The sequence below is a fragment of the Mytilus trossulus genome, chromosome 8 (assembly GCF_036588685.1).
Source record: "Mytilus trossulus isolate FHL-02 chromosome 8, PNRI_Mtr1.1.1.hap1, whole genome shotgun sequence".
NCBI lineage: Eukaryota > Metazoa > Mollusca > Bivalvia > Mytilida > Mytilidae > Mytilus > Mytilus trossulus.
Window position 1 is genome coordinate 62,442,472 of NC_086380.1, and position 25,554 is coordinate 62,468,025.

Sequence of the window (25,554 nt, forward strand, 5' to 3'; positions counted from 1 at the left end):
GTAATTGTTGATAATGTACAGTTAATGGGTCGTTTAATTACCTACCTGACCACCTGACAAGTCTAACACTTGACCACAAATGATGTCTAGTAATAACTTACTTGACTAACTGACAAATCTAACACTTTACCACAAATTATGTCTAGTTAATTTGTCATTTTGGTCTGTCACTCGTTCAAGTAGGCATCTAAACGACACCAGATAGTGTTCCCTCAAAAAAAAATTGTATTTGTACAATATTATAGGCATGTCTGATTGAGTGTCTTTTCCTTCAAATTGTATTTTACAAGATTTGTATATATATATTTTTGTGACTTATGACAATGCATCATGGTTTTTACAACTAATATAAGTCAATAGGAAAATTTGTATGTTGTTGAAATAAAATTTTGGTTTTTCAATAAGCAACAAAATCTACAAAATTTTAAGTACCAGGTCCTTCTTGAAAGATTTTTTAATCTATAAGGACCATAACTTATTGTCACTGAAGTTCCCATCTGTGTAAAGGATATGCTTGTACCTCATATTGCTACAGTTTTGCATTAATCAGCTTCTTATTTTACCTTGATATCCATTCAATTCCGGTACACCACATGCAGCTCTTAATGCTTTGTATAATTTTGTACAAAATTTTGAAAATGGATCAATGCACATTATTTTATAAGATCTTTAAAATTGTGAAGTGTATCGCCCACCTATTTGAGAAATACACTTTAATTATGGAAATGGTTAAGAATTAGTTGTTTTGCATTTTATTTCACAGTTGACAAATATATATTCTTCATTAAGGATTTTAAGGAGTACTGAATAACTATAAAAACATACAGGAACTGTAGATCTGTTCATTGTCATTTCACAATTATATATACATGTACATGTAGAGACATTTTAAACAGTTGACAAACTATACCTATACTGATGATCTATGTATATGGATTTAAATGAAATTTGTCACAATTTTTAATCTTTAATACAATTAAGTTATTGATAAGGATATTCACATATAAAACATTTTAAAAGAAGTTTATTTATCAGAGATCTAGAGAGGATTAAAAGATACTAGAATTTGAAAGTCAAATGTTTTAACATATGATATATTTTTTGCACAGTTCACACAAGATCCCCTTCCATTGTACAAATGTTGTAATATAAGGACTTTGAATGAATACAATTGGACACCTTCAACTTCTACTAGCTGTAATTGTAGTAAAATTATAAGCAAAATCAAGTCGATAAGATAAAACTAGCACATAATTTAGTTTCTTCCTCAGGCTTTTCACAAATCATGTCAATAATTTTCCCACCTGCCTTTATATTGCATAATAAAATATGATAATTTTTAACATAAATCTGATACACCTTTAATGTTTTCCATCTGGAAGAAAGTTTTAAGGAAAACAATCAACAAATACATTTTGTGATATAGTAATGGTCCTAAGATTCAGATTGAAGGTGGGTTCTATTTATGTTATATTTTAATCTTATTTTTTTTTAAAAATCTGAAATAAAATATTTTGTATTATTTTTTTTGTGTTTCTGTGAGGGTTTACTTCATGGGTTATTTAGCTGATTTCTGATTTTTTTCCTACTTGTAATAATAATTTCTTCAAAAAATATTTGTTTTATAACGTGCTTAATGGTGAGCATCAGTTTTAAGACATGCATGAAAATAACAGGTTTTATAAGAGGTGGAGGCATTTTCAGATAAATTTTAATGATTTTAAGTTAATTTTATTTTAAGGGTAAATCATCCCTGATATTATTTATAATTTTTCATTTTCCCATTGCAAGTTTAAGAAGACGGATATGATTGCCAATGAGACAACTCTCCATCAGAGACCAAATGACGTAGATTAGGTTAGCCACTGAAGGTCACCATAAGGCCTTCAAATTATTTGTAAATTGCATGAGGGCAATACCATTTTAACAACTTCACCCTACTTTAATTGTACTAGATAAACACACAAAACCTTTTGTAGTTCTTTTAGATAATGTTCAGTAAACTTCAATCTAATGGAAGAAAATTTGTCTTTTACACAGTCAGATATTATATTGACACAGACCTGTCTTTTATGCTTGGTACTTTAAGCAAGAGGCAGAAAACCATATAACCCTTCACACTTGAGGGGAACTAATCTCACAACCTCCCACACATGTTGGCACCCACATTGCCATAAGACTGTTGAGGGGGGATAGGACCTTTATCAGGACTCCGAGATCGAGTGTTTTTAAGCTCAAGATTTCAGGATTGACCCTTTTGGGATCCAGGAATTCTTTCTATCAGATTTCGGGATGTCAGGATTTCGTGTTGTTAAGTCCGGGATTTCGGGATCAGGACCCCTCCTATCCCCCCTCACTGTTGAAGCTTTTAAAATTATTTGCCTTTATGTACAATTATAGCGAAAAAAGAAATAACTGTTAGCAAAACAGAAAATACATCAAATTTATTTACATGATGATTTGTATCCAGTTATAATCAATTCTTTTCACATACTTGGTTCAGTGAATATTCTTTTATAATTATTTTTATTAGACTAGCCACATACTAATGTCTTATGATCTTCCATAGTAAAACAAAAGGCACATTTGAACTACAAATCAGCTTCTTTGATATACAATGCTCTAATGGTATGAATTCAGTCAATAAATTAATGTAACATCTTGCACACAATGTCACCACACAAATATTTCACAGATTAATTATTTGTTTTATCAATGGAGCTGTAACAGGTAAGCTTTATGTGAACATGTACTTTTATTTGTGGTCTGTTGATATTTATCTTAGAAAAAAATGTCTTTTTTGGGGGGTCTTAGATCTATGATTTAGGCCAAAATAAAAATAAAACAAAAAAAGTCATGTGTTATTAATTTACAACAATGCTACTTACCCAATTTTAATATTGGTCAGCAACATGTCTGCCCTAAAGTTTTATTGGAAATTTTATTGTGCCTTAATTATTGTCATCTTTTACTATAGGGGCCTTGGTGGCCAAGTCACAGGTCTAAGTAGTTTTACTGTGACTAGCCTATAAGTCAACTCTGAAGTTGTGAGTCGAACCCCTGCAGGTGCACCAATGACATCTTAATGGACTAGGATTGTCAGTTTTCCTTTCTAATTTTGGTTGTTAGTACAATCTCTGTGCACTCTATCTGAACCTCCATCAGTAAAATTGGCTGCCTTCAAATAGCCAAAAAATTGCTCTTAAAAGTGGCAATTACTATTCAAACACCAACAATATATCATCTTTTTTTTCATTACAGAATTTTCCCAAAAGAAAGACTAAACCACCGCTTTTGACTGCCGGTCAGAGTTCAAGGTCGGATGATCTAGATGATATATTGACAGACAATAACCCGATCTTAGAGGAAATATTCCAGGAAGAAGACATGGCGCAAGAACGATCAACGCTCACTAAAAATAGGGTAATTCTATGGACTGGAGTGTTTTGTAATTGTTAAGAGTGATTTTTTCTCTCCATTTATTCCCTGTATGTAAATTAAAGAAGTGGAATTTATACTAATGCCCTGGTTGTTTTTATAAATTCTATTGTTTTTATAACTAAAATAAGATTACCAAATGAAAACACACACAAATGTATTCATCAAAATATACAAAAATCTAAAGGCTCAGATATATACAATATGTTTCAGCCCAAATTAAATTTAGGAGGAGAAAAAAGATTGAAAATTCTACATAGATATTTAAGCCACATTCACATGTGTTGAAACATTTATAAATCAATTTAAAAAGTAGAGGAACTAAGGTCAAGGCTGTTTGTTCACTTAATTACAAAACAAACTCATTTTTCAAGATGTACCTTAACAAAACAAAACTCATTTTTCAAGATGTAAATTTACATGTTTTCGATTTATTCAGTGTTACTTTCAGTTTACAGTTAGGACTCAGTTGATACGTTTGTGTCTTTATGAAATAAGATTAAAACAAAGTGTATAAATATAATTCAATGTCATTGAATGCAGTCCTATTACAACATAAACTATTTCTTATGATCAATTCTTATTGAATATTTACATATATCATGTATACATGGTATATAGGTTATACAAAATGCAAACCTTAGAAATTTCAATAAATCATTCAATTACAGCTGGATTTAGTTAATTGTAAGTTTAAGTTATCATGTATACTTGGAAGCAGATTGGATTCAATGATTACATATATATACTCAAGGAAATCTAGTAAAAATTTATGTTAATAAAACGTATTTTGATTTACTTCTCTATCATTTTCTAAATATCCATAGTATATATACAGAGTGTTCACTTGCAATGACCAGCGTTCACTGTAAAAAATCACTCTCAAAAGTGACAACAACCTCAACCATTCTGTGTTGAATATATTTTCTTTTCTTTTTTTTGTATTGAATAATTTAAAAAAGAAGATGTGGTATGATTGCCAATAAGACAACTCTCCATAAGAGACAAAATAACACAAAAAATTAACGCTATAGGTGACTGCACAGCCTTTATTTAGCAATGATCATTGAAAGTCCATACTACATGCATGTACTTTAATTCTCTCACTTAAAGAAAACACAACAATATTTTTAACCTAAATTTTCATCAGTTGGTTGTAATATTTAAAAAGTAAATACAGGACAGTAGTTTTACAATTGAAGTCTTGTCAAGGGTTGTATATATAATTATATATTTGTGTTTAACATGTAATTGTCATAATAAAGTTTGTTTTACTTGTATATTTGCCTTCAAATCTAACAAAGCACTTTATACCTTTGTATATATTTGTATAGACCTGAATTTGTTTGATTTGCATATAATATTTTGAAACTCATTTTGACAATGCAATGCTTAGATAGCATGAAACTTATATTATGCATTGAAAATTGTACGATATAAGATCTTTTAAGCTTGCTTATTGTATACTACAGCTTGGGGAAAAAAAAAGGGGGGATGGTATTTTTTTTTATTTGGGTCGTTCAAATTTTTTGTTGATGCTTGGAAGGTTAATCTTTTTAACAGAAGTTTATTTTGTTTGGCTTAAGTATGAGGAAACAGTTAACTTTTTATCATTAACAGTAGATTTATTAAAATATAGAAATAAATTATGTTGAGTCTGTGGCAATCAGACTACAATCCAACAACACATAAACAAATATTAAGGTCTTCCTTAGATTTCTGTCTGATGGAAAGATACCCAATATGTCCATTAATTCATATTGTAAGCTTTCAAAAAAAGTGACATGTTTAAAAGAAAAAAAAGAGTGGGCATGCACTCATAGCATGTTCTTATATCTAATACAGTATGTATAATCCTTTCTGCAGACATCTGAATAAAGTACAAAATTAAAAAACTGTTAAATAGGAAAGGTGAACTTTCCATGCATCATTTTGCCCTAAAACAAAAGAGTTAATTTCAGAATCCTAGAATTTTTTTTTCTCCTTGTTTCAAAACATTGGGACGTACACTGAAGTTAACAAAAAAATTGCAAATCCAACAAATATACAGTGGGCACAGACTTTAACCATTTTTGTTTTTGTTTTTTAAAATAATCATAATAGAAAATAGAGAAGAGTTTCGAGGACTTGTTGACGGGTCTGTCCGATGAAAATGACGATGATATTGATGATCTCGTTGATTTCGACAATCTACCAGAGGTTTGTATATCTATGTGTTATTTATTTCAATTTTATAAAAGGATCACCATCGCAAAGAACCATGAACAAATCAAATTGTCATGACAGGTCACCAATGGCCTTTCTTGTTGCATATATCTATATATACAGGGGAAAGTATCAGGAATACATTTTGTAATATTTAAACATGTCTTCTGTTACTGTGGATTCATTATTATCATTCTTGGGATGCCATTTTTTCATTGATTTTATCATGTTAATAGATACTTTAGATTTCCCTGCATTCATATGTTAAACGATTTACGATTTTAATTAGGCTTGCATGCATAATTTTGAGAAATCAAATATCAAATGCAAGTTTTACTGATCCAATGAAAATCAGTAACCATGAAAACAAATGAATCCACAGTAATTTGAAAAAAACCATCAATATACCTTTAATTGGTTCAACACCAAACAATACTTAAGATTTAATAGTAAAAAAGACAAGCCGTACTTTAACCTATAATGGTTTACTTTTTAAATTGTTACTTGGATGAAGTGTTGTCTCATTGGCACTCACACCACATCTTCCGATATCAAGATACCAAAGAGACAAAAAAAAATTAAATGATGAAAAAAAGCGTTTAAAACACATTGGGGAAAGGGGAAAAATGTGAAAGTCTCTGGCAGACGATAACAGATTGACAATAAAATGTTTTGATTCAAAGAAAACACAATTCAAGGCAAAAAATTTAGCAACAGGAAAAATAAACAAATTCTCAGGGTTTCATCTAGAGGGAGAATACTCAGAATAGTTCAAATTTGCCCTTTCCTCAAATTTCTAGCACTAAGACCGGCAAGATTTATAGATTTATTTGGATACTCAATAAAAATCTGCAAAAGTGCAAACCTCTTATTTCTTTAAGAAAAATTTAATGCAACTTTGATCTCCTGCTATCTAAGATATATATCTGGATTTGTCCTTTTTTGGCATGGTTTTTACGAATTTGTTTACAAGACATATTTACGATGGTGTTATACATGCTCCCTAATTATTTCTATTTTAGTCAGCAATGTAAGCATTTTATGCATGAATTACTGAATGATTAAACGTCTTGCAGAAGATATGACCAAAATATATCTGCTTTGAAATAGAATTTTAGATTTTAGTCAGTTATATATACATGACTTTTGTGTTGTTTTCATATGAATGTTTTTATTCCCACCAAAACTTACATATATCAGTTTATAACAGTTTGAATGTTGACCCTATATATCATTATTTACATGTTTACCGGTAGATAAAACTTACATGCTATTTTGTGTTTTGATTTAGTACACTATATTCTTTTTTCCCTCAATATCATGATAATATATATATATATTTCCACTGATGATTATTTATTAGTGATAAGTCATGTAATTAAGTCACACATTTTTAGGTATTCTATAATTTCATAAAATATTGAAGTTTTTTGCAACAGACTTCATATTCTCATGCTTGAAATTATGTATCATTTACAAATGTTTGCCGATTTTTATAAAATCATACGAGTATGAATATTTTTTGTTCTAATTTTAGATGTGTTCTGATGCCACCTTGATAGCAATAACAAAGACTAACAAGCCATACACAAATGCAGCTTCCATGGACGATTCTTTAAGGATGTCTGAATTTGATACCCCTACTGATTTTACATCGTCAAAAACAAACGACTCCGATGTCTTTAATACGGATGATTTTTTCACTGGGAAGTCAAACGGAAAGGAAGAATATGTAGAAAATGACAAACTAATTGATTTTGGCGGAAGTGAAGTTATCAAAACAGAAAAGAGAGATGAACTATTTGAGTTTGACTCTCATCGTGACGATGTCAAGGAAGAAGATAAATTGATAGATTTCGATAACCAAGATGACAATGATAATGATATAAGTGATGAAAAAATAGATGATGAAAACTCCATGGGATCAGATGAAGTAGAAGAAGATGATGATGATGGTGACAAGTATGAACCAAGTTTTGTTGAACAGAACAATGAGAAAGTAGATGTGATGCTTACTGATGAAACTGGTAACGCAGTCGATATAATGGACCAGGATACAGAGGTATATCTTGTAACTATGGTTACAAATATTAAGATTTTTTTTTAAATTATTCTGTAATTCTGTAATTTTTTTATTTTATTTCTGTTAATTCAGAAATCATTGAGTGCATTTACAATTTTAAAAGAATTTACAAAAATGTGAGATAGATTATTGCAATTTCAGATAAAATCTGGATACATGAAATATATAAAACACCCTCTATAAACTACAAAATTTAATAACAATCATTTTATTAGCTTTGAATGCCACTATAAATGTTTGTAGCAGGATGCAGTTCTTGAAATATGTAAAGATGGTCTGTTACTTTATGCAAAATAAAAGGATGAAAAAATCATGTGAACAATCTTGTTAGGCCCTTAGTAATATGTCTTTTTATTTTGAGGAAGTTATGAACTAAATTGATTAAATAACTTTAATATTGTAACCTTTATACATGTTATATGTCGTTTTTAAAAGCATAGTTAATGGATTTTTGTTTTGTTTTCAGGAAGTTGTGAATGGTTTGCAGAGAGAAGAAAGCATTGATTTAGATGCCATTGTCCAGGTACTAACATATATATAAACAAGGAATTATTTGAATCAGGAATAATTTTGAATTCTGGAAAATCGATTAGAAATGTATGATGAAAACTAACGGTTGAAAAATAAATATGCATGGCTAATGTTAATTTAACTTTCACTATCATTTTAGTATGAACCAACTAACCCCCTAAGCCATGCACACAAAAAAGTTACACAACTCCATGTCAAAAGTAACAAAATTGACAAAAGTATGAGCAAGTCCTCAAAACACAAACTAGTTATTTGTGAAGAAATCAAATTTGAATTCAAATAAAGAATCCATTCTGAGACATATTTTAAATATTATCTTTTGAGAACGTTTTATTTACAAATCTTTATCATTGACAGGATAATACTCATTTAGATGTTGATATTGGTAAACAGAAGACTGTCCTGAGAAAGAAAGGATCATTAGCTAAGAGACGTAAACCTAGTAGAACTAGTGTACATAGTATGGGAGCTGCTGATGAAAACAGTCGATATTCTGATTCTACTGGTAAATATTAAACAATGTTAAGTTATTCTTCATGTTCTTGAAACTATTTTGTCCTAATAAACGAGAAACTTTATTTAGATAAATGATTGTCACAAAACAAATTGTCAGTCAGCGTAACTACTTGAAGGAGGCCGGCTAGGGATTAAGAAATCACGGATTCAAGAGACATTTTTTTCAGAAAAGTTGGAGGAATTTTTTTTTTTTAATAATTACCTATTTTTTAAAAGTAGTACAAATAAATCATTAGATTAAGTCATTTAATTTTATTTAAGCTTTAACGTGTAATAAGCAAAAATAAACCCCCTGAAGAAAATTCCCACAATAGAGTTTTTGTTGTCAATATTTATAATTTTTAGCAAAGAATTCTTCTCAAAACTGTGTGCTAGTGGCCATCTGGAATCTAACACAGTAAATACAAGGCCTAATTGAAGTAGTTCTCATTGGGGTCTAAGTGTGATGCGGGATTGCCAAATTTTTTTAAGCATGACATGTGAAAGTCAAATTATTGTGCCGTGAAAAGGGCCGATGTCTAGCGGGACACGGGAAATGACAAAAACATAAGAATTGTGTAGGTACAAAGTGTAAGTGGGGTACGAGAATCTGACAAAATAGTAAGCGGGATCCGGGATCAGAACCCCCCAATGAGACCCCCATTGAATGCAGAACAACAATAACAACTCCAGGTCCTGTTTAAACTTTTGCATTTAATATTTTGAAAGCACCTTTTTTTTTAAATTGTAATAATCAATTTGGGATTTATTTACATTCTTCAACAATCGAATAAAAAGTACACATGAACTAACAATATCCTTTCCTTAACTGATATGGACATAAATGATTTTTTTTTACAGAGCCAAAGCCTGTTATGCAGAATGGTCATACAGATGAAGATGTTTTCTCGCGGAACAGCAGTTCTTCAGTAGATAGCGATGCACAATCTCCTCCCGCCAAAAAACCACTTCCTGGAATGGTGGCCTTGCCTGGCATGGGAATGGTAAATAATACTATGTCATTTTAACTTGATATATCCCTACTAGATTGACTGGATGTCTGGTCTACACCTCATTTTAGAAGTTCTTATTGGAACACACGTCATTTGAGAAATTTTGATTGGTCCACATATCATGTATGTACCATGCAATATTATTGTAAAGACAAAAGATAATCCACATCTACTTTTGGTATAAACATTTGATATATATATGTGTACACAATTTTTAGCCTTTGATTTTTGCATCATTACAGTCAAAACTCTTTAAACAAATAAACAGTACACCTATACACATAACTTACAATGTCTTGCTATCATGACTTGCACAAATTTTTTGGCTCAATAGTTTTAAAGAAATCATTATTTGTATCATTATTTAAGGAATGACTGTAATATTTTTCTGTTTATATGAAGAAATAACATAAAAAATGTGCTGCACACTGAATATGCAGGTTATTTTAAAGTGTGCACCACATTATTTAATGTTATTTGGAATAGACAGATAAAATATTACAGTTATTTCTTAAAATTTGATTCTAAATTCCATTTTAAACCGGAGTAAACTATTAAAAAACCTTGATGACGTCACATGACAAAATTATGTCTATGAGCTGATAAACTAAACAACGTCAATTAGAAGATGTGTTACATCCAAAATTAATTATATATAAATAATAAATGGTAGCTTCCCAATGAGAGACCAAATGATGCAGATGTGAGTAATTTTTAGTCACAATGAATGAAACCTCATAGCAAATCTAGTGGGCCTTAATTTTTTTTAGCTCACTGTCCCAAAGGAACTGTGAGCTTTAGCCATCACTTGGTGTCCTTCGTCATCTGATGTCATTGTCTGCCGTTGTCGTCATCGTTGTCCGTCATCATCCCTCTGGTGCAATCTATTTCATACATCTTCTCCTATGAAACTGCTGAACCAATTACAACCAAAATTAAGCTGAATGATCCTTAGCTAGGGTATCTAGAATAAATTTTGTGTTTTATTTTCTGTTTCAACTAAAAATATGGCCGCCATGGCTTAAAATAAGTGAGCCATTCAGGCTCTTGAGAGCCTCGTGTTTTTTAAGTGAGCTTTTATATGTTTTATGTCCATGTATATTTAAGATACATAACTTATATTTTATATTTTAGCCAATGGGATTGCCTAAGAGAAAGTCTAGAGGTTCTTCTCCATCAGACAGCGACCTAACACCAGATGAAGCCAAAAAAGATTTCAGGAACATTGGTGTTAAACTTCCAATTCCCTCATCTCGTGGGTCTAGCGAATCAGACAATCATTCTAATATAACAAGTCCAAAACTTAGGAAAACTTCCGATAAGGAAGCAATGAAATCTCCCGTAGAACCTACACACCAGTTTGAAAAACCAAAATTGAAAGCAGTTTCACGACCAGTTAGAGAACAGGAGGAAAGTGATGATTCAAAAATGTTTGATATGCCTGCTCTAAAACAAGTGGAAAAATCACCAACAAAAAGTAGAGCTTTTGAACAAAATGATGATATGGATACAAAACATGTCTTTCAAACCCCAAAGTTACGAAAAGTTGATGATGCTCCGACAGAAAGTTTACGTTTTATTCACGGTAAAACAGGAGAAGACGATGAAACTGAAAGTAGAATTTCAGACGATTCTAGACATATTTTTCAAACTCCTACATTAAAAAAGGTAGACAATCCTCCCACAAAGACGTTACGAAACCTTCATGGCAATGAATCAGATATGAAATTAACTTTGGGGGATCACATGGGAGAGAGTAGTACAGATGATATAGACATTGGAATGTATTTTGAAAAGCCTCAGTTACGGAACGTTCCTAAACCAACAGAGACATTGAGAAATGTCTATAAAGAAAAGCCTCAAATTGATGTGCCAGAATTAAAAAATGTGCCAAAAATGGAATTAGAATTAAAATCGCCAACAGAGATTGACAACAAATTCAATGTGCCCCAGCTTAAAAGTGTTCAGAAAGAAAGGGAGACTGACAATCAGGAAAAAGAAGAGGGGACTTTTCAGATCCCTACTTTAAGGAGTACTCCTCTACCTAAAAGAAGAGAGCCACCTAAAAGTCCAGAAACAAAAACTTTTGATGTGCCCATGTTAAGACGCACCCCTCGGGTTAAATCTGAAACAGACACTGTGGAATCAGAAAAACCTCCAACTGGTATATTTGAAAAACCCAAATTAAAATCAGCTAGGTCGTTACAACAAGACATGGATGATTCCACCAATAAAGATTCTCATTCAAAGCATCGGTTTGATGTTCCTTCTCTACGCAATACTCCCTCTAAAAAGGAATCAAGTGTTCAAAGATCAGAAAGTGTCAGAAGTGATCATGAAAAGCCATCATGGCTACAGGACACCAAACTAAAACCTACTAGAGGAGGATCCATTGATTCCTCTGGGGATAAAGATTCAGACAAACCCAGCTGGTTAACATCCGATACAAGGAAAAGGCATGATTCTAAAGGTATTATTATAATAGAATAACTTCGCCAAGAATTTGGAACAAGTGACCAAAACATATGAACTCAATAAAGCTTATAAACCAACCATAAATGTCACACACTTACGTTATTAGACCTTTTACATTGTATTGTGGGATAATCAGTACTTCCTGACAGAACAAATGACAGTAATATTGGTCAAATAAACTCTCTGATTTTACATAAAGGAATGGATTATGACAAGTTTGCTTCATATTAACAGATCTATTGTGACCTGTGCTTATAACTTGAATAAGATGAGAACCAAATGTTTTGATAAGAAAATTTGAATTCATTTTCTCATTGTTAACTTTCCATTTTTGTGTAGCAACATCCAAGTAGCACATTCATAGTTCTAGTATCTTCCAGATTGATACCATTTTCCAAAGCCTCTATCATGTCTATCATTTCCTATCAGAATTTTCCTGGTTGACCATCGCATTGAAGCTCTTAAACCAATGGTTCTTACTGGATGACTGGTAATCGGTGATGGCAGCTCTTAAAATATTTTTGAAGTACCATGACTAACTAATATTGAATGTCTGTTATAGTTCACCATTGATATGTTCCTTTTGACTTTTGTCTTTTAGGGCAGCCTGTTCTTTGTTTGTCATTATTAATCATGTTTATGACATCACTGATCATTATTTACATATTTAAACAGATTTTAAACTGCCATTAGCCGTGCAGTTTAACCTAGAATTGTTTCAAATTTTTTAAAATCTGCAAAATTAACTGCCACAGAAAAATTTAAGAACAAAAGGCCAAAAATATGGAGGCCACCAAAATTAACACTTATTATATGTTCTATAACATGTATAACTGACATGACTGAGCGTTCATTGTGGATATTCAGAGGTTTTTAACTGGATTACTTTGTGTTTACTGTTCATGCTGTTCCTCTTTTCATGCGATGTTTCGTTTTTTGGTCTTTATTTTGTCCAAGGAGTCTGGTGTTAATGATTGGTGTGATCTGTTTTACTGTACTTTTGTCCAAGGAGTCTGGTGTTAATGATTGGTGTGATCTGTTTTACTGTACATGTGTCCAAGGAGTCTGGTGTTAATGTTTGGTGTGGTCTGTTTTACTGTACTTTTGTCCAAGGAGTCTGGTGTTAATGTTTGGTGTGGTCTGTTTTACTGGACTTTTGTCCAAGGAGTCTGGTGTTAGTGTTTGGTGTGATCAGTTTTACTGTACTTTTGTCCAAGGAGTCTGGTGTTAATGATTGGTGTGGTCTGTTTTACTGTACATGTGTCCAGGCATTGTTGTACTGTGTGGTTCTGCCTTAACATTTTTGAAGCAGTCTGGAGATCATGGTGATGGTGGTTGTTCAATGTGTTTGGTGTTTCCTGTTAACTTTTAATAACACAAACGGTTTAACATTTTACTGCACCAGATGTTCATATGGACAATCGGGCTCCACGGTTAGTTCGGCCATATTGGATAGGGGGCTGATTTTTTGGAAAGAGGTGGAAATAACTATAGTATGAAAGTATGGGAAATCCTATGCCCGTGATGCCTGTTTCTAAGCAAGACTCTGTTTAAATGATGTGTTCTTGTATTTTTCACACCATTTTTACCTTCATTATGAAAATCTGCCGCCTATCCAATATGGCCGAACTAACCGTGAAGAGCCCTATTGATGTCTTTTCAGCATGTTTAGTCGGTGATTATTGAATTTAATGTTGTCAAAATCTGTAGTAAAAATATTAGTGTACAGTGGTAAACATTTTCATAGTTATATATATACTAATATTTTTTTGTGAACAGAGCAACTGACATCTCACTATATATAACAATGTTTTCATGTGTTTCAGAAAATAAGAATGTCGATAGTTTTGATTTATCAGAAAATACTCAAAGGAAATCTTCCATACCTCTACAGGAGACCAAACCAGAGAATGGTATTAATGGTCATCACACGCCATCACGGACAAGACTGACATCAGCAAGCTCAGAACATGATGATGATGAAATAAAAACTAAAAAGACCACAGGTAATTAGATAAATATGAAAGAGAGTAACATATTCAACAAACATATGATACCTGGATTTTTTAGGTTCGCGTGCTAAGGTTTTGTAATATTTGCTATGAACATTTTAACACAAACATTTTCTGAGAGAATTCAACATCTTTTTCCATGGGCATTGTCAACAAATATTGTGTAAGAGGGGAAATATATATACATATAAATACCAGGCCTGTAGCCAGGCATTTCCATAGGGGGGTTAGTTGGACTCACGAACCCGACTTTATAATTCACAGTCATATTTCGAACAGAAAATTGACTTTAAAAGAGCTTATTTGTTTTCAAGGGGAGGGGGGGGGGGGGTCATCTGAACCCCCCTGGCTACGGGTATGAATATATACTAATCTGAATTACAAAAGCATAAAAATATAGTATATACCAATACACATAATTAACAGCGCCTGGTGATGTTTGATAGCCTAATCTGAATTACAACCTGAATCATGTGAATGGTTTAAAAAGAATATTTAGGCAGGAAAGCTACCTTCTTCTATAGTTTTCCTTTCAATCTGGTATCTATGATGAATTTATTGAATGGGAAAAAAATATACATATGATTATGGTTACTAGACTGACAGGGTTCTCACTAAGGCAAGTCCATGAGTCCTGGACTAATCAAAATCTATCTGGACTCGTCATTTTCAAAACTGTTGAGTCCACAGATGCATCAAGATTGAAATATTTTGTATAAACAACTCAACACAGTTAAACACAAATATCATCATTTTATAGCAAAAGTTTGAAAATAATCTGAATTTAATGTCATTTCATTGCTTTGTTAGGCCATGGAGACTTATCATATTGCAAAAAATATCTTCTCCTTGCTGTTGGACTCATCAAGGCCAAAAATTACTTGTCCCTGGATTTGCCTTCAAAAATCCTTAGCGAGTGTCCTAAATAATCATGATTGGTTACTGATAATTATTGCACTGACATTTATCATCTGTAAAATTGAGTTATCTTTCTTAGCTTAAAGAAACTGATATCTTTTTTGAAAATATTTCTCTAGTCTATTATAAATTATTACTAATTGATAACGGTATATACATGATAAAGATTATCATATTTTATTCCAATTTTATTCCAATTACAAACTCGCTTATTTTTCAAAGTTATTTAAAAGTATTTTGAACTTTAGGAAGAGACCAGTATGTACCTAGTTGGCTGAAGACAACAGATACCAAAGGAAAGTCTCCCTCAACACCCAATCTGGCATTTGTTACTCCTACTAAAGATTCATCGGAGGTCCCACAATGGAAGAGAGAACTGGCAGAAAAACGTAGACGACAAAAAGATGGCGATGGTGCACCAACTGTAAGCTTTATGTTATATGAATAAGAGGAACAATTTTAAACTGTTTTACTTGAGTGTGTTAAAAAATTACAATAAAGTTGAGTTTGATGGAAAACTGACCCTGAAATCACATCATGACCTTTGTTTGGAACAAGAATGACAAACAACTACTTGGCTAGTTTGTTACTTAACGTTATGCATGGATAACTGCACTCTCAAATAGTTGTACAATGTTTTTCACCATGCTTTGGTGTGAGCCTTTGCTCTGTGTTGAAGACCATACCTTGACCTATAATGGTTTACTTTTGTAAATTGTGACTTGGATGGAGAGTTGTCTCATTAGCACTCATACCACATCTTCCTATATCTAATTAGAGAGCTGAAATCATACATTTATTACACTAATCATATCAGTATAAGAAGAAGAAGATGTGAGATTGTCAGTGAGACAAATATCCACCAGTGACCAAATGGTGTAAACTTAGCAACTATAGGTCATCTAGATCTTATAGGGAGATAACTCTGTAAATTCAGCTAAATGTTTTTAATTATTTTGTGTTGTATAGGGAATATTTAGCTATACAAAGATCAAAATTATTGTTTGTCAAACTGCTATATATAACCAGACTTGAGTGTAATTTTTCTGATAAAATGGTTAAAATTTTTTGAATTTTTTATATTTTTGTTAAAAGGTCAAAGTAAATACTTAGTTAAAATTTTATGAAAATTAAACGAGGCAAAGTAATTTTAGTGAAAGTGTTGGGGTCCACCTTATGATTGAGCAAAACTCATACCACTTACAAGCTATAAAAAGCTCTGAAATGAGAAATGTAAAACAAATCAAACAAGAAAATGACAGTCCTTATTTATGTAATAAACAACAATAAACAAAAAATAAATATGATCAACAGCAACACACATGTAGAAAGCTCTCTCTAAGGCTAAACAAACTTAACTTAACGGAAAAAAAATGCCATAAAATAAGGAGCTGGGATATGACTGCCAATGAGCATGATGAGACAACATTCCACTATGTTTTAGAAGAAGGCACATTAATTTACAATTTGTTGGGTTGCGGGGCAAATAAGTAAAAACATCTGTGTTATTGCAGTTAGAATATATAATAGGTTTGGGTTCAAAAGAAAGTCTTTTTTATACAAAAAACATTTATTTTCTTTGTCTGAAACTTTCAAAGATTTTTCCATATTTATTTGAAACTGACCTAAGAAGAGAATGATACAAAGAATGAAGAACTAAATAAAATTGCAGAGTAATTTTGTATTTTTAGCTATAAAATTACTGCATTAAAAGATTATTCAGTGGAACAGTTCTACTTTTTGTAAAAAAAACTTTCCGTAAAATTAATGAATATTCTTTAAAATTTTAGCCAATGAAAGCTGAGCCAGCAGGTGACAAAGAGTTACCTCCCTGGAAAGTAGAATTAGGACAGATGAAAATGAGACAAACTCCTGCAAAAGGTATAGTATATGTATGATGGCTTTCGGGAGACAAAATAACTTTTGTGTGAACAGCTGGTCAAAGGGAGACAATTTGCTATTTTCAATTAAATTTTCTTTTATAAATAAACATTTGAAATAGAAATTTATACTCATTTTAGATTGGTATGTGCTGTAAATTTAAACCATAGAATGTTTCTGTTACCAGGATTTTTAAAAGAAAACAGAACAAATTAAATCATTATAATTATATGTCATTTAATGATCTGCTGAATATATATTAAACAGAAACAAGCAGTAGCATTTAATATATGTTTAGCTAGCAACAGTTTTCAAAACAGTTGAAAAATGTGCTTATTTTACTAGTGGCTAATCCAGCATCATCAAACAATATTGCAACATTACATTTGACATTCCTAAGGTCATTGATAAATTTCATAGGTCAAAACAATTTATATTTTCTCCATGGCAATAGAGATATGTGATTTCATCAATGATATATAAAACACTCACACTGTTGACCTGAAAATCCATTTTGAATGTGTCATCTGCCCTACCTACGATAGTAGAGGGGCATTATGTTTTCCAGTCTGTGTCAGTTTGTTTGTTCATCTGTTTTGTCTGTCCTGCTTCAGGTTAAATTTTGGTCAAGGTAATTTTTGATGAAGTTGAAGTCCAATCAACTTGAAACTTAGTACACATGTTTCCTATGATATGATCTTTCTAATTTTAATGTCAAATTAGAGTTTTTACCCCAATTTTAGGGTCCACTGCCAATAGAAAATGATAGTGTGAGTGGGGCATCTATAGGCACATTCTTGTTTTCTGAAATTTTAGTACAATCAAAAGTGTTAAAAAAGTTCATGTATGAATTAACAGTTAAACACATGTTTAATCAGATATCATATTGAGAGAATATCTACTTCATGCAGAATTTTGTAAATCATAAAAAACACAACAACACATTAAACATGAAAAAGGAGGTTTCTGTTGATGTTTATTCTGATCTTTTAGTTTCAGCTCATGAGACAAAGAAGAGTACAGAACCAGAATGGAAGAAAGCAGCAGATGAAAAAAGACAGAGATTAAGAAGTAAGTAAAATAACTGTAATGCAAAAAAGTCCATTCTGAGTAAAATAACAGCATGGGTAAATGTGTTCAGAATTTAATCTAATGTTGACCACAAGTTTTTTTATGCCCCTTTTTTGTGTCCATTCATTGGTCCTTCTGTTCAGGTTCAGATTAAAGTTTTCGGTTGAGTAGTTTTTGATGAAGTTTGAAGTCCAATCATCTTGAAACTTAGTACACATGTTCCCTATGATATAATATTTTTAATTTGAATGTCAAGTTAGGGCCTAAACCCCAATTTCAAGGTCCACTAAACATAGAAAATTATAGTGGGAGTGGGGTGTTCATTTGCTATGAACACAATCTTGTTTATAAATATAATTTCTGATTAAAAAAAATCTTTTGAAATTATTAGCTGAATACAACACAAAAGAAAAGAAATAACATTATTTTGTTCATATAGAACTAGAAGATGTGGTATGATTGCTAATGATACAACTATCCATCAAAGTTCAAATGTAGTGGATGTCATCACTGAGAAAAACACATACCATATAGTGAGTTATGAAAGGCCTTACATGAAAATTTTTAAACAGTTCTAACAATAAAACTAATAACCTTATTTATAACAAAATAGCTTATGGAAAGCAAATATTTTAAGTTTACTAAAGAAATAATGTGTGTATTAACACATGATGTTGACATGTTACAAGTCTACTAAATAAGATGTGTTTGTTATTTATATATATAATTGCCCCCATGTTTTAGGTATAGGTGATTCTTGTTATGATGACGGTAAGTTTGACATGCTTGGTGTTTTACACATTTGTGGAAGGATCATTTGGTACTTATTTACTCACCTTTGTGGAACCCTGCTAGACATCCTGCAGACTTGTCATGTCACCTACGGTTCAACATTACCTGCTGAATGCTTTTTGTGGTTCATGTCAGATACAATTTTTTCCCACCTGTTTTCCCCAGGGTTGCATATGTAGGACATGCAGTTGAAGGATTTTATACCAAATGCACTTTATGACCTATGGTTCAAAATAGTCATGCCATATTAAGTGTGTTATCTTTGTTCCAAGGATTACATGCCTTGAAACAAAATCAAATATTTTTTCAATTATTTTTTAGACCTATATCTCACAAATAGACATGCTTCAAGTGCTAACACATTTATGACATTCCTATCAAAGATATACTAAAAATACACAAAACAATGGTTTCATTTTTATCTCTAAAATATATATTATAAATCCCTCCTGGTTTGAGGTCTAAACAGTAACCCTTTACTGAAATTACCAAACCGCCATATATCATGTGGGTCACTGATATCACATGTGTGTTGTGAAATAACAAGCCATATAATTATCTATGCTTGCAGCTTAACTTAAGTTTACAAGAAAGTTGGATGAATTAGTCATATTTTATGCTTTGAAAGTTAAGATTTGTGGAAATGGGTCTACTTTTCTAATCTAAGATTGTCTGATATGTAAAATGTGAAGCCTTTGTTGGATAAATGATGTTTATAAGTCTGGTCAATAAGCCATACACTATTTTAAGGTTTTATGGGATAGAATGCACATTGTTTGATGGTTTGGGTTATATAAATCTTAGACTTGTTTATTTTTGTCTTAAATTTGTCGATATCGTAGCACTTAGATTATTGAATCCACGTTCTTCATCACATTGGTATGAGTGTCTTTATATGGTATCTCACTATGTTTAACAACTAACACTACCAGTTTGCTCATAATGCAGGACTGGATTGCACAAGTATATAAACTATCAAGACTTTATAAATTAATTGACAAAGTTTGGAAACTATCTAAAAAGTTGTGTAATGTCAACATTATAAAAGAGTATATATATCATAATTATATTTTCTTGTCTAATATAAAGTATACCCTTTGACCAATAGTTGTGCTTTGGTAGATATATGTTCTCTGACATCTTAAAGTTCAAATAAAATTCTCTAATAATCATGTAATAGTTAATGAAAAATGGCTGATTTTGGAAGAGGATGTATTTACAATAGAAATGTTTGAAACAAGTATTTATGTGAAGCATGAATAGGAATTTATACATACCTGAACAACAGATCTTGGTTGATTTTGATACTTGATTTTAATTCATTTAGGTGGCAACTTTTGGGGTAATTTATCAGTAAATGCATTGGCAAAAAAATAAAATTCATACTGTTCACAAGAAATATAAAATGATAAAATATTGATCAGGCAGTGGTTGAACTATGATGCTGTTATTAGTTATTGTTGCACATTTCTCAAGGTAAGAGATATGTGACATGCTAAAAACTGAACAACTGAAGAAGTATGTAAAAATCTTTGTCAGTTACTTCCCTTTGAACACAAAGTGTATTATTATATGTTTAATTTTATTTAGAAGCAGTTGATCATGTAGCACCTGGAAAAGAATGAAATCTGCAATAGGTATTACAACACATGTGTTTTTCTCCTGAGTGATTGCTTTCAATATAATCCTTGCATTATTTTCATTATCAATCCTTTACTCCTGATTTCAAACAATGCAGAGTTATCACTTTTTGGATGTAAAATTTGGCCTCCGCTTGTATTTTTAGAATTCAGAATAAAAATGGTACTTGCATTTCTTAGATTTATTGTTAAAATGTATAATGAAGTGGTTTCTCACCCCAAAAAAGAACAGCAGTGGTTTACAGTAAAATGGTTAGATGTTTTAGTTATAATCAACATGAATCAAATTTATAGTTTTCAATGGTACTTAAATGCTGTGTAAAAACCTTGTTATTACTTTCATTTGTTTGAACATTGGTTTGACACATGTGTTATTGCACTTTGGTGTTTGTGTGGAATTTCAGGAGCTGTGTTCACCTTTCATAATTGAAATATTGTTAAAGTTATGTTTCTTTAAATTTTGTATAGATTTGGAGAACCAGGCATCTTTAGGAAAATGCGATAAAGTCTTACCCATCTTATGTCTTATATGCAAATGTTGTTGATTTAATCTGTCCTCACTTGTTGTCTAAGAAATGTTTGAAGAGGTGGATTCAGGGAGGGTGTAATTGGTATATGAACTGTACTCTTTTTGATTGGAAAATATCTTGTTGTAAGCCAAAAAATAGTTCAAACAAATTTTTCTCTGTACTTCACGTGTCATTAATTCATTGAATAATGCCCCCTTAAGACATTTTAGAACCTCAGGCTCAGCTCCTGATTCATGTAAGAGAAACTCTTGCTTATCCCCCCTTTTTTGCATGGTACTGAACATTTCAGATGTAAGCTTTCTTATGTATAATGTATTTCCTTTCATAATTGTTAGTCATAGTATCTTATAATGAATTTTCTTAATCTTTTAATATACAAAATGGTTCCTAACAAAGTAAATGCTTTAGATAGAAAAGTTTCTTTTTATTCTGCTCTTTTTATACACCAATTTCAGGTTAAGAGACTTCAACATTCACTTTTGATTTGTGATGTCAAGCTATTCTTGTTGTGATGGTTTATCATAGAAAGTTATTTTTTAAATAACAGCAGAATTGAGATTGGTGTATTAACCATTTAGAATAGTTATCAAGATGATAAATGTATTTTTGTTTTAAAGAAATTTTTTTAATGTATTTTATTTATGTGAAGGTCACTGCACATCCTCATTTCAGACTCTGTCAAATCCAACCATTTATAATTTCCTGCAGCCCTGTGCAGTACTATCCTATCTGCACTGTAACTTAGTCTTTTCACCAGGCTGTCTTAATTTAATTAGTTACCGTGCACAATTCAAAAACAAGTCCAAGGTGGCCAATGAATAATTTCAAAAAATCTACTTTTATTAAATATATTAAATCACATGCAAATTAAAGCATCTCTGCAAATGAAAAAAAGAAAACAATAATTTCAGAAATGTTTTATTGTTTTAGTTTTTAGGTTGTTATTGTATCTTGTATACCCTTCAATCTCCTCATACATTTTACAAGGTTTGGTTTCATATCATTGCATTTTTGCTCACAAATTTGCATTTTTATGTGTGATATTTTAGAATTTTTTGCCTTTAAATTGTATGAAAAAGCGTAACAAAAAAACAGAATTCAAAGGTAAATTATAATAGGAAAAGTCCATCACTCATTGTTTTATGTAGCTAACTCTGAGTTTTGTAAGTTTAATGCTGACTTGCAGGTCAGTTTTGATGGCCATATGCTAGTTCTTCCAATAGGGCTAGTAAAATCCTGCTACCAATAAGTCCTGGGATAGTGAGTTGTAGCAAACATTTTTACCCCTTGCTATTTTCTTAAAATCTATATGTGAATTAATAGAGATTCTAATATGACGTGCTTCTTTAGCTTTGTAAAGAAACCATACTTTATTATCCAATAAAATTAGTTTGCACATGCGTATATTGACAACGGCAGAAAAATGAATTTCGTCAAAATGGTATGCATTTAATGTATTTCCTTAAATTAAAACACTTTCAAACACTAAAATGATACACATTTTGTTACTAATACTTTAACAATGACAACAATGTGTTACAATTCGTAATTGAAAATAGTTGACCTAGACCCATGTTGGCTGTTCTAACTTCAAAACCCCTCCCCCTAAAAACACGTTTCATCTCTCCTGTTAAAAAGGCATGTCATTGTATATTAATTTCATTGAAACATATGTTCCGACTATAAAATATAAAATAAAGAATAGGTTACTATTACTGTTGTACTGAAATGACAAAATTGTTTCATATTTCTGATAAAATGGATTGACCTTAGCAGGGAATCGAACCCCATTCTCCTATAAAAACAAATAGGCGTAATTACCAATATACCACCAAGGTTTCCAATCCATTTTACAAACGCAACAAGATTGTCACCCAGTATTAATTTTAATCTCATGTATAAATACAGCATTTGAAATCGTCAGATGCACAAAGGCGTGCCCTTTGATCAACTTTAAAAGGTGTAGCCACCGCAAGTATAAATGGATTTCTGTCAAAGGGCCCCTCCTGCCAAGTCTCCAATGTCAGCACAACTTTATCAAGAAATCATATATCATATATGAACATATTTACCAATGCTACAATATTAACCGGCGGAATATTTACGATTAATTTAGTAAATAAAGACCTACCCGATTCTCCTTGTGCGTCCACCGCCATTGACGACTGACTTGAAAATGTGCGTGTCAGAAATTGACTTCAAAGGAAAAGACTGTTGAAATATAACTTTTCTGTTATATTGTGACACAAATATTGTTTTAGTTAATAAATTAATTTAGTAATATCTGTTTCAATTTTGAATTTTAGAAATTTATACAACTTTGCCAAATTAAACTGGTATGAACTAGTTGGATAAAAATCGACAGGAAGGTTAATGGAAGAGCCTACACTAATACCGTACACTTTATACACAGCGAACATAGATATTACCGTAATTGTCCTAATCAGAATCGAAATAATTAATGCCAGCTATACTTTATTGTAGTTTTAACATGGGTAGGCATTATATTCGTGTTATTTTAGCCCTCGCTATCGCTCTGGCAAAAATAATCACGAATATAATGCCTACCCATGTTAAAACTACAATAAAGTATAGCTGGCATCAATTATTTCTTAAGTAATGTAAACAGCGAACTACTCATTAGCAAGATAAGATCTACATAGAAGTAAAATCATTGGAATTGTAAACAGACTTTTTATCTGAGTTATTGCTCCTTGATCATAGAAAGAAAATTTTGTAGAAATTGTTATAATTTTTTAGCGTAGGATGATTTTGGTTTATTTGTGTCTTCTGTTAATTATTGAATATTTTAAAATATCTGATATATAAAAGTGCACTGCACCCAATTTCAAAAAAATAATTGATATTTCCTGAAATATTGTCATTTTCATTTTATTTATAGAACTATTTAACATTTTCAATATTCATTCAAGAAAAAGATTTAGTTGTTTACTTGAAAGTTTTATATTTTTGTTTGTTTGGTTATTTAAGTAATGTCAATGGGATAGGCAGTTATTTGTGTTGTTATAGAAAAAGAAAATCTAACAAATTAATAAAAGGCTTGTTGAGAAAGAATGATCATGCAAATAATATATAATAAACAAACTCATAAAAAAAATAATTGATAAACAAACTCGTAAAAAAGAAAAATAGTGACTTTTTATGACATATTGTGTAATTTGAAAATTATTTGTGTTATGGAAATTAAAATTTGCATACCCTGTGGTGCATTTAAACAAAAGATTGAAGAATATAAAACAGTTTAATGCCTATTATAGTACAGCTGATTTTTTTTACACAATCATAGAAAGAGTTAGATTATTTGAGGTCTGTCAGTTTGATGATTTTGACCACATAGTTCCCGCATGATTTCTGTGATTCGTGATGAGAAGTTAGAGCTGAAAATATGAAGATTCAGAATTTGACATGATAACACATTAAACGAAATAAATGATATCAGAAATTAATTTGGAAATAGTAAGATTGTCTTCTTAACAGTAATAAAAAAAAAGAAAGCTGAAATTACTGCTCTGTTTTTGTGTGAAATTATAGTTGTTATAGACATCTGAATGTATTAGGCGGCTTCTTATTACATCAAAGTAGTCATAAACAAAAAAGTAAGCCATGGAATATTGCATGATCTTTTGTATTACACAAGAAGTTCTTTGACAATGATATAAGAGCTTGTAGCTGTAAAAATGTCTCAGTTGGAAAATTGTGTCACTTATGATGTAAAGGTTATTAATTGTGTTATCCCAAAGGGAGATAATTAAACAAGTTTTAGGTTTCTGGTTAATTAAATATGTTTTATTAATATTCCATTTTTTTTTCATGAAGGATGAATTGACCCTTTTCAGAAAATAATTTATTAGATTTCTTATTTCCAAGTGAGCTGCTCCTAGATAATGTTAAACTTTTGACAAAACTCATATCATATTTGGTACAGATGGAGTAATTGTAAGGTGTCCATGTATTTCCAGTTTGGTTTTATATGACCTTGACCTCATTTTCTCTGATCATGATAAGCTTAATTGATAGTTGTTATAAGCTTTATATTTAAGACATTATAAAAATAAATTGATAGTAAAAAGGTGAGACATTTCAGCATGTGCACTCTTGTGTTAACATTAATGTATTTGTACAATTCAGAAGTAAGTTCCTGATCTCTGCAATTGCGTTGTTATATTAAACTATCCAGTAAGATTACACTTTGATCAAAATTATTGAAGAATTTTTGTAGGTCTAAATTGATCAGACTATCAAAATCAACCTTTAACTTTCCATTTTCACCAAAATCTTAAGATGGCCCCTTGTAAAAGTCATAATGCCCTTGAATGGCATTTTTTTACACATATTTTAAGCATTATTAGTCCTAATGTCTGAAACTGTTAATTGACTTCTTTCAGGATTTATTGCCTTTGGAATACAAGCTTTAACAATATTTTTATGTTGCAAAATGATATTCACCAT

At 31.2% G+C, this 25,554-nt stretch overlaps 1 protein-coding gene across 10 annotated transcripts in view; it reads left to right on the forward strand.

The window, feature by feature from the left end:
• Positions 1–25,554, forward strand: part of LOC134681240 (triadin-like) — a 50,941-nt gene that overhangs the window by 18,526 nt on the left and 6,861 nt on the right. For 5 of the 10 annotated variants that reach the window (XM_063540768.1, XM_063540770.1, XM_063540769.1 and 2 more), the window contains 12 exons: positions 3,262–3,423; positions 5,542–5,637; positions 7,181–7,705; positions 8,193–8,249; positions 8,615–8,762; positions 9,614–9,756; positions 10,900–12,235; positions 14,067–14,246; positions 15,419–15,594; positions 16,961–17,051; positions 18,045–18,122; positions 18,867–18,893. In XM_063540768.1, the coding sequence (XP_063396838.1) occupies positions 3,388–3,423; positions 5,542–5,637; positions 7,181–7,705; positions 8,193–8,249; positions 8,615–8,762; positions 9,614–9,756; positions 10,900–12,235; positions 14,067–14,246; positions 15,419–15,594; positions 16,961–17,051; positions 18,045–18,122; positions 18,867–18,893 (2,893 nt within the window). In that variant the 5' untranslated portion in view covers positions 3,262–3,387. Of the gene's footprint in view, positions 1–1,367; positions 1,453–3,261; positions 3,424–5,541; positions 5,638–7,180; positions 7,706–8,192; positions 8,250–8,614; positions 8,763–9,613; positions 9,757–10,899; positions 12,236–14,066; positions 14,247–15,418; positions 15,595–16,960; positions 17,052–18,044; positions 18,123–18,866; positions 18,894–20,504; positions 20,609–25,554 lie in introns of those variants that run through there. The other 5 variants (XM_063540764.1, XM_063540766.1, XM_063540767.1 and 2 more) reach the window with 5 other exon arrangements.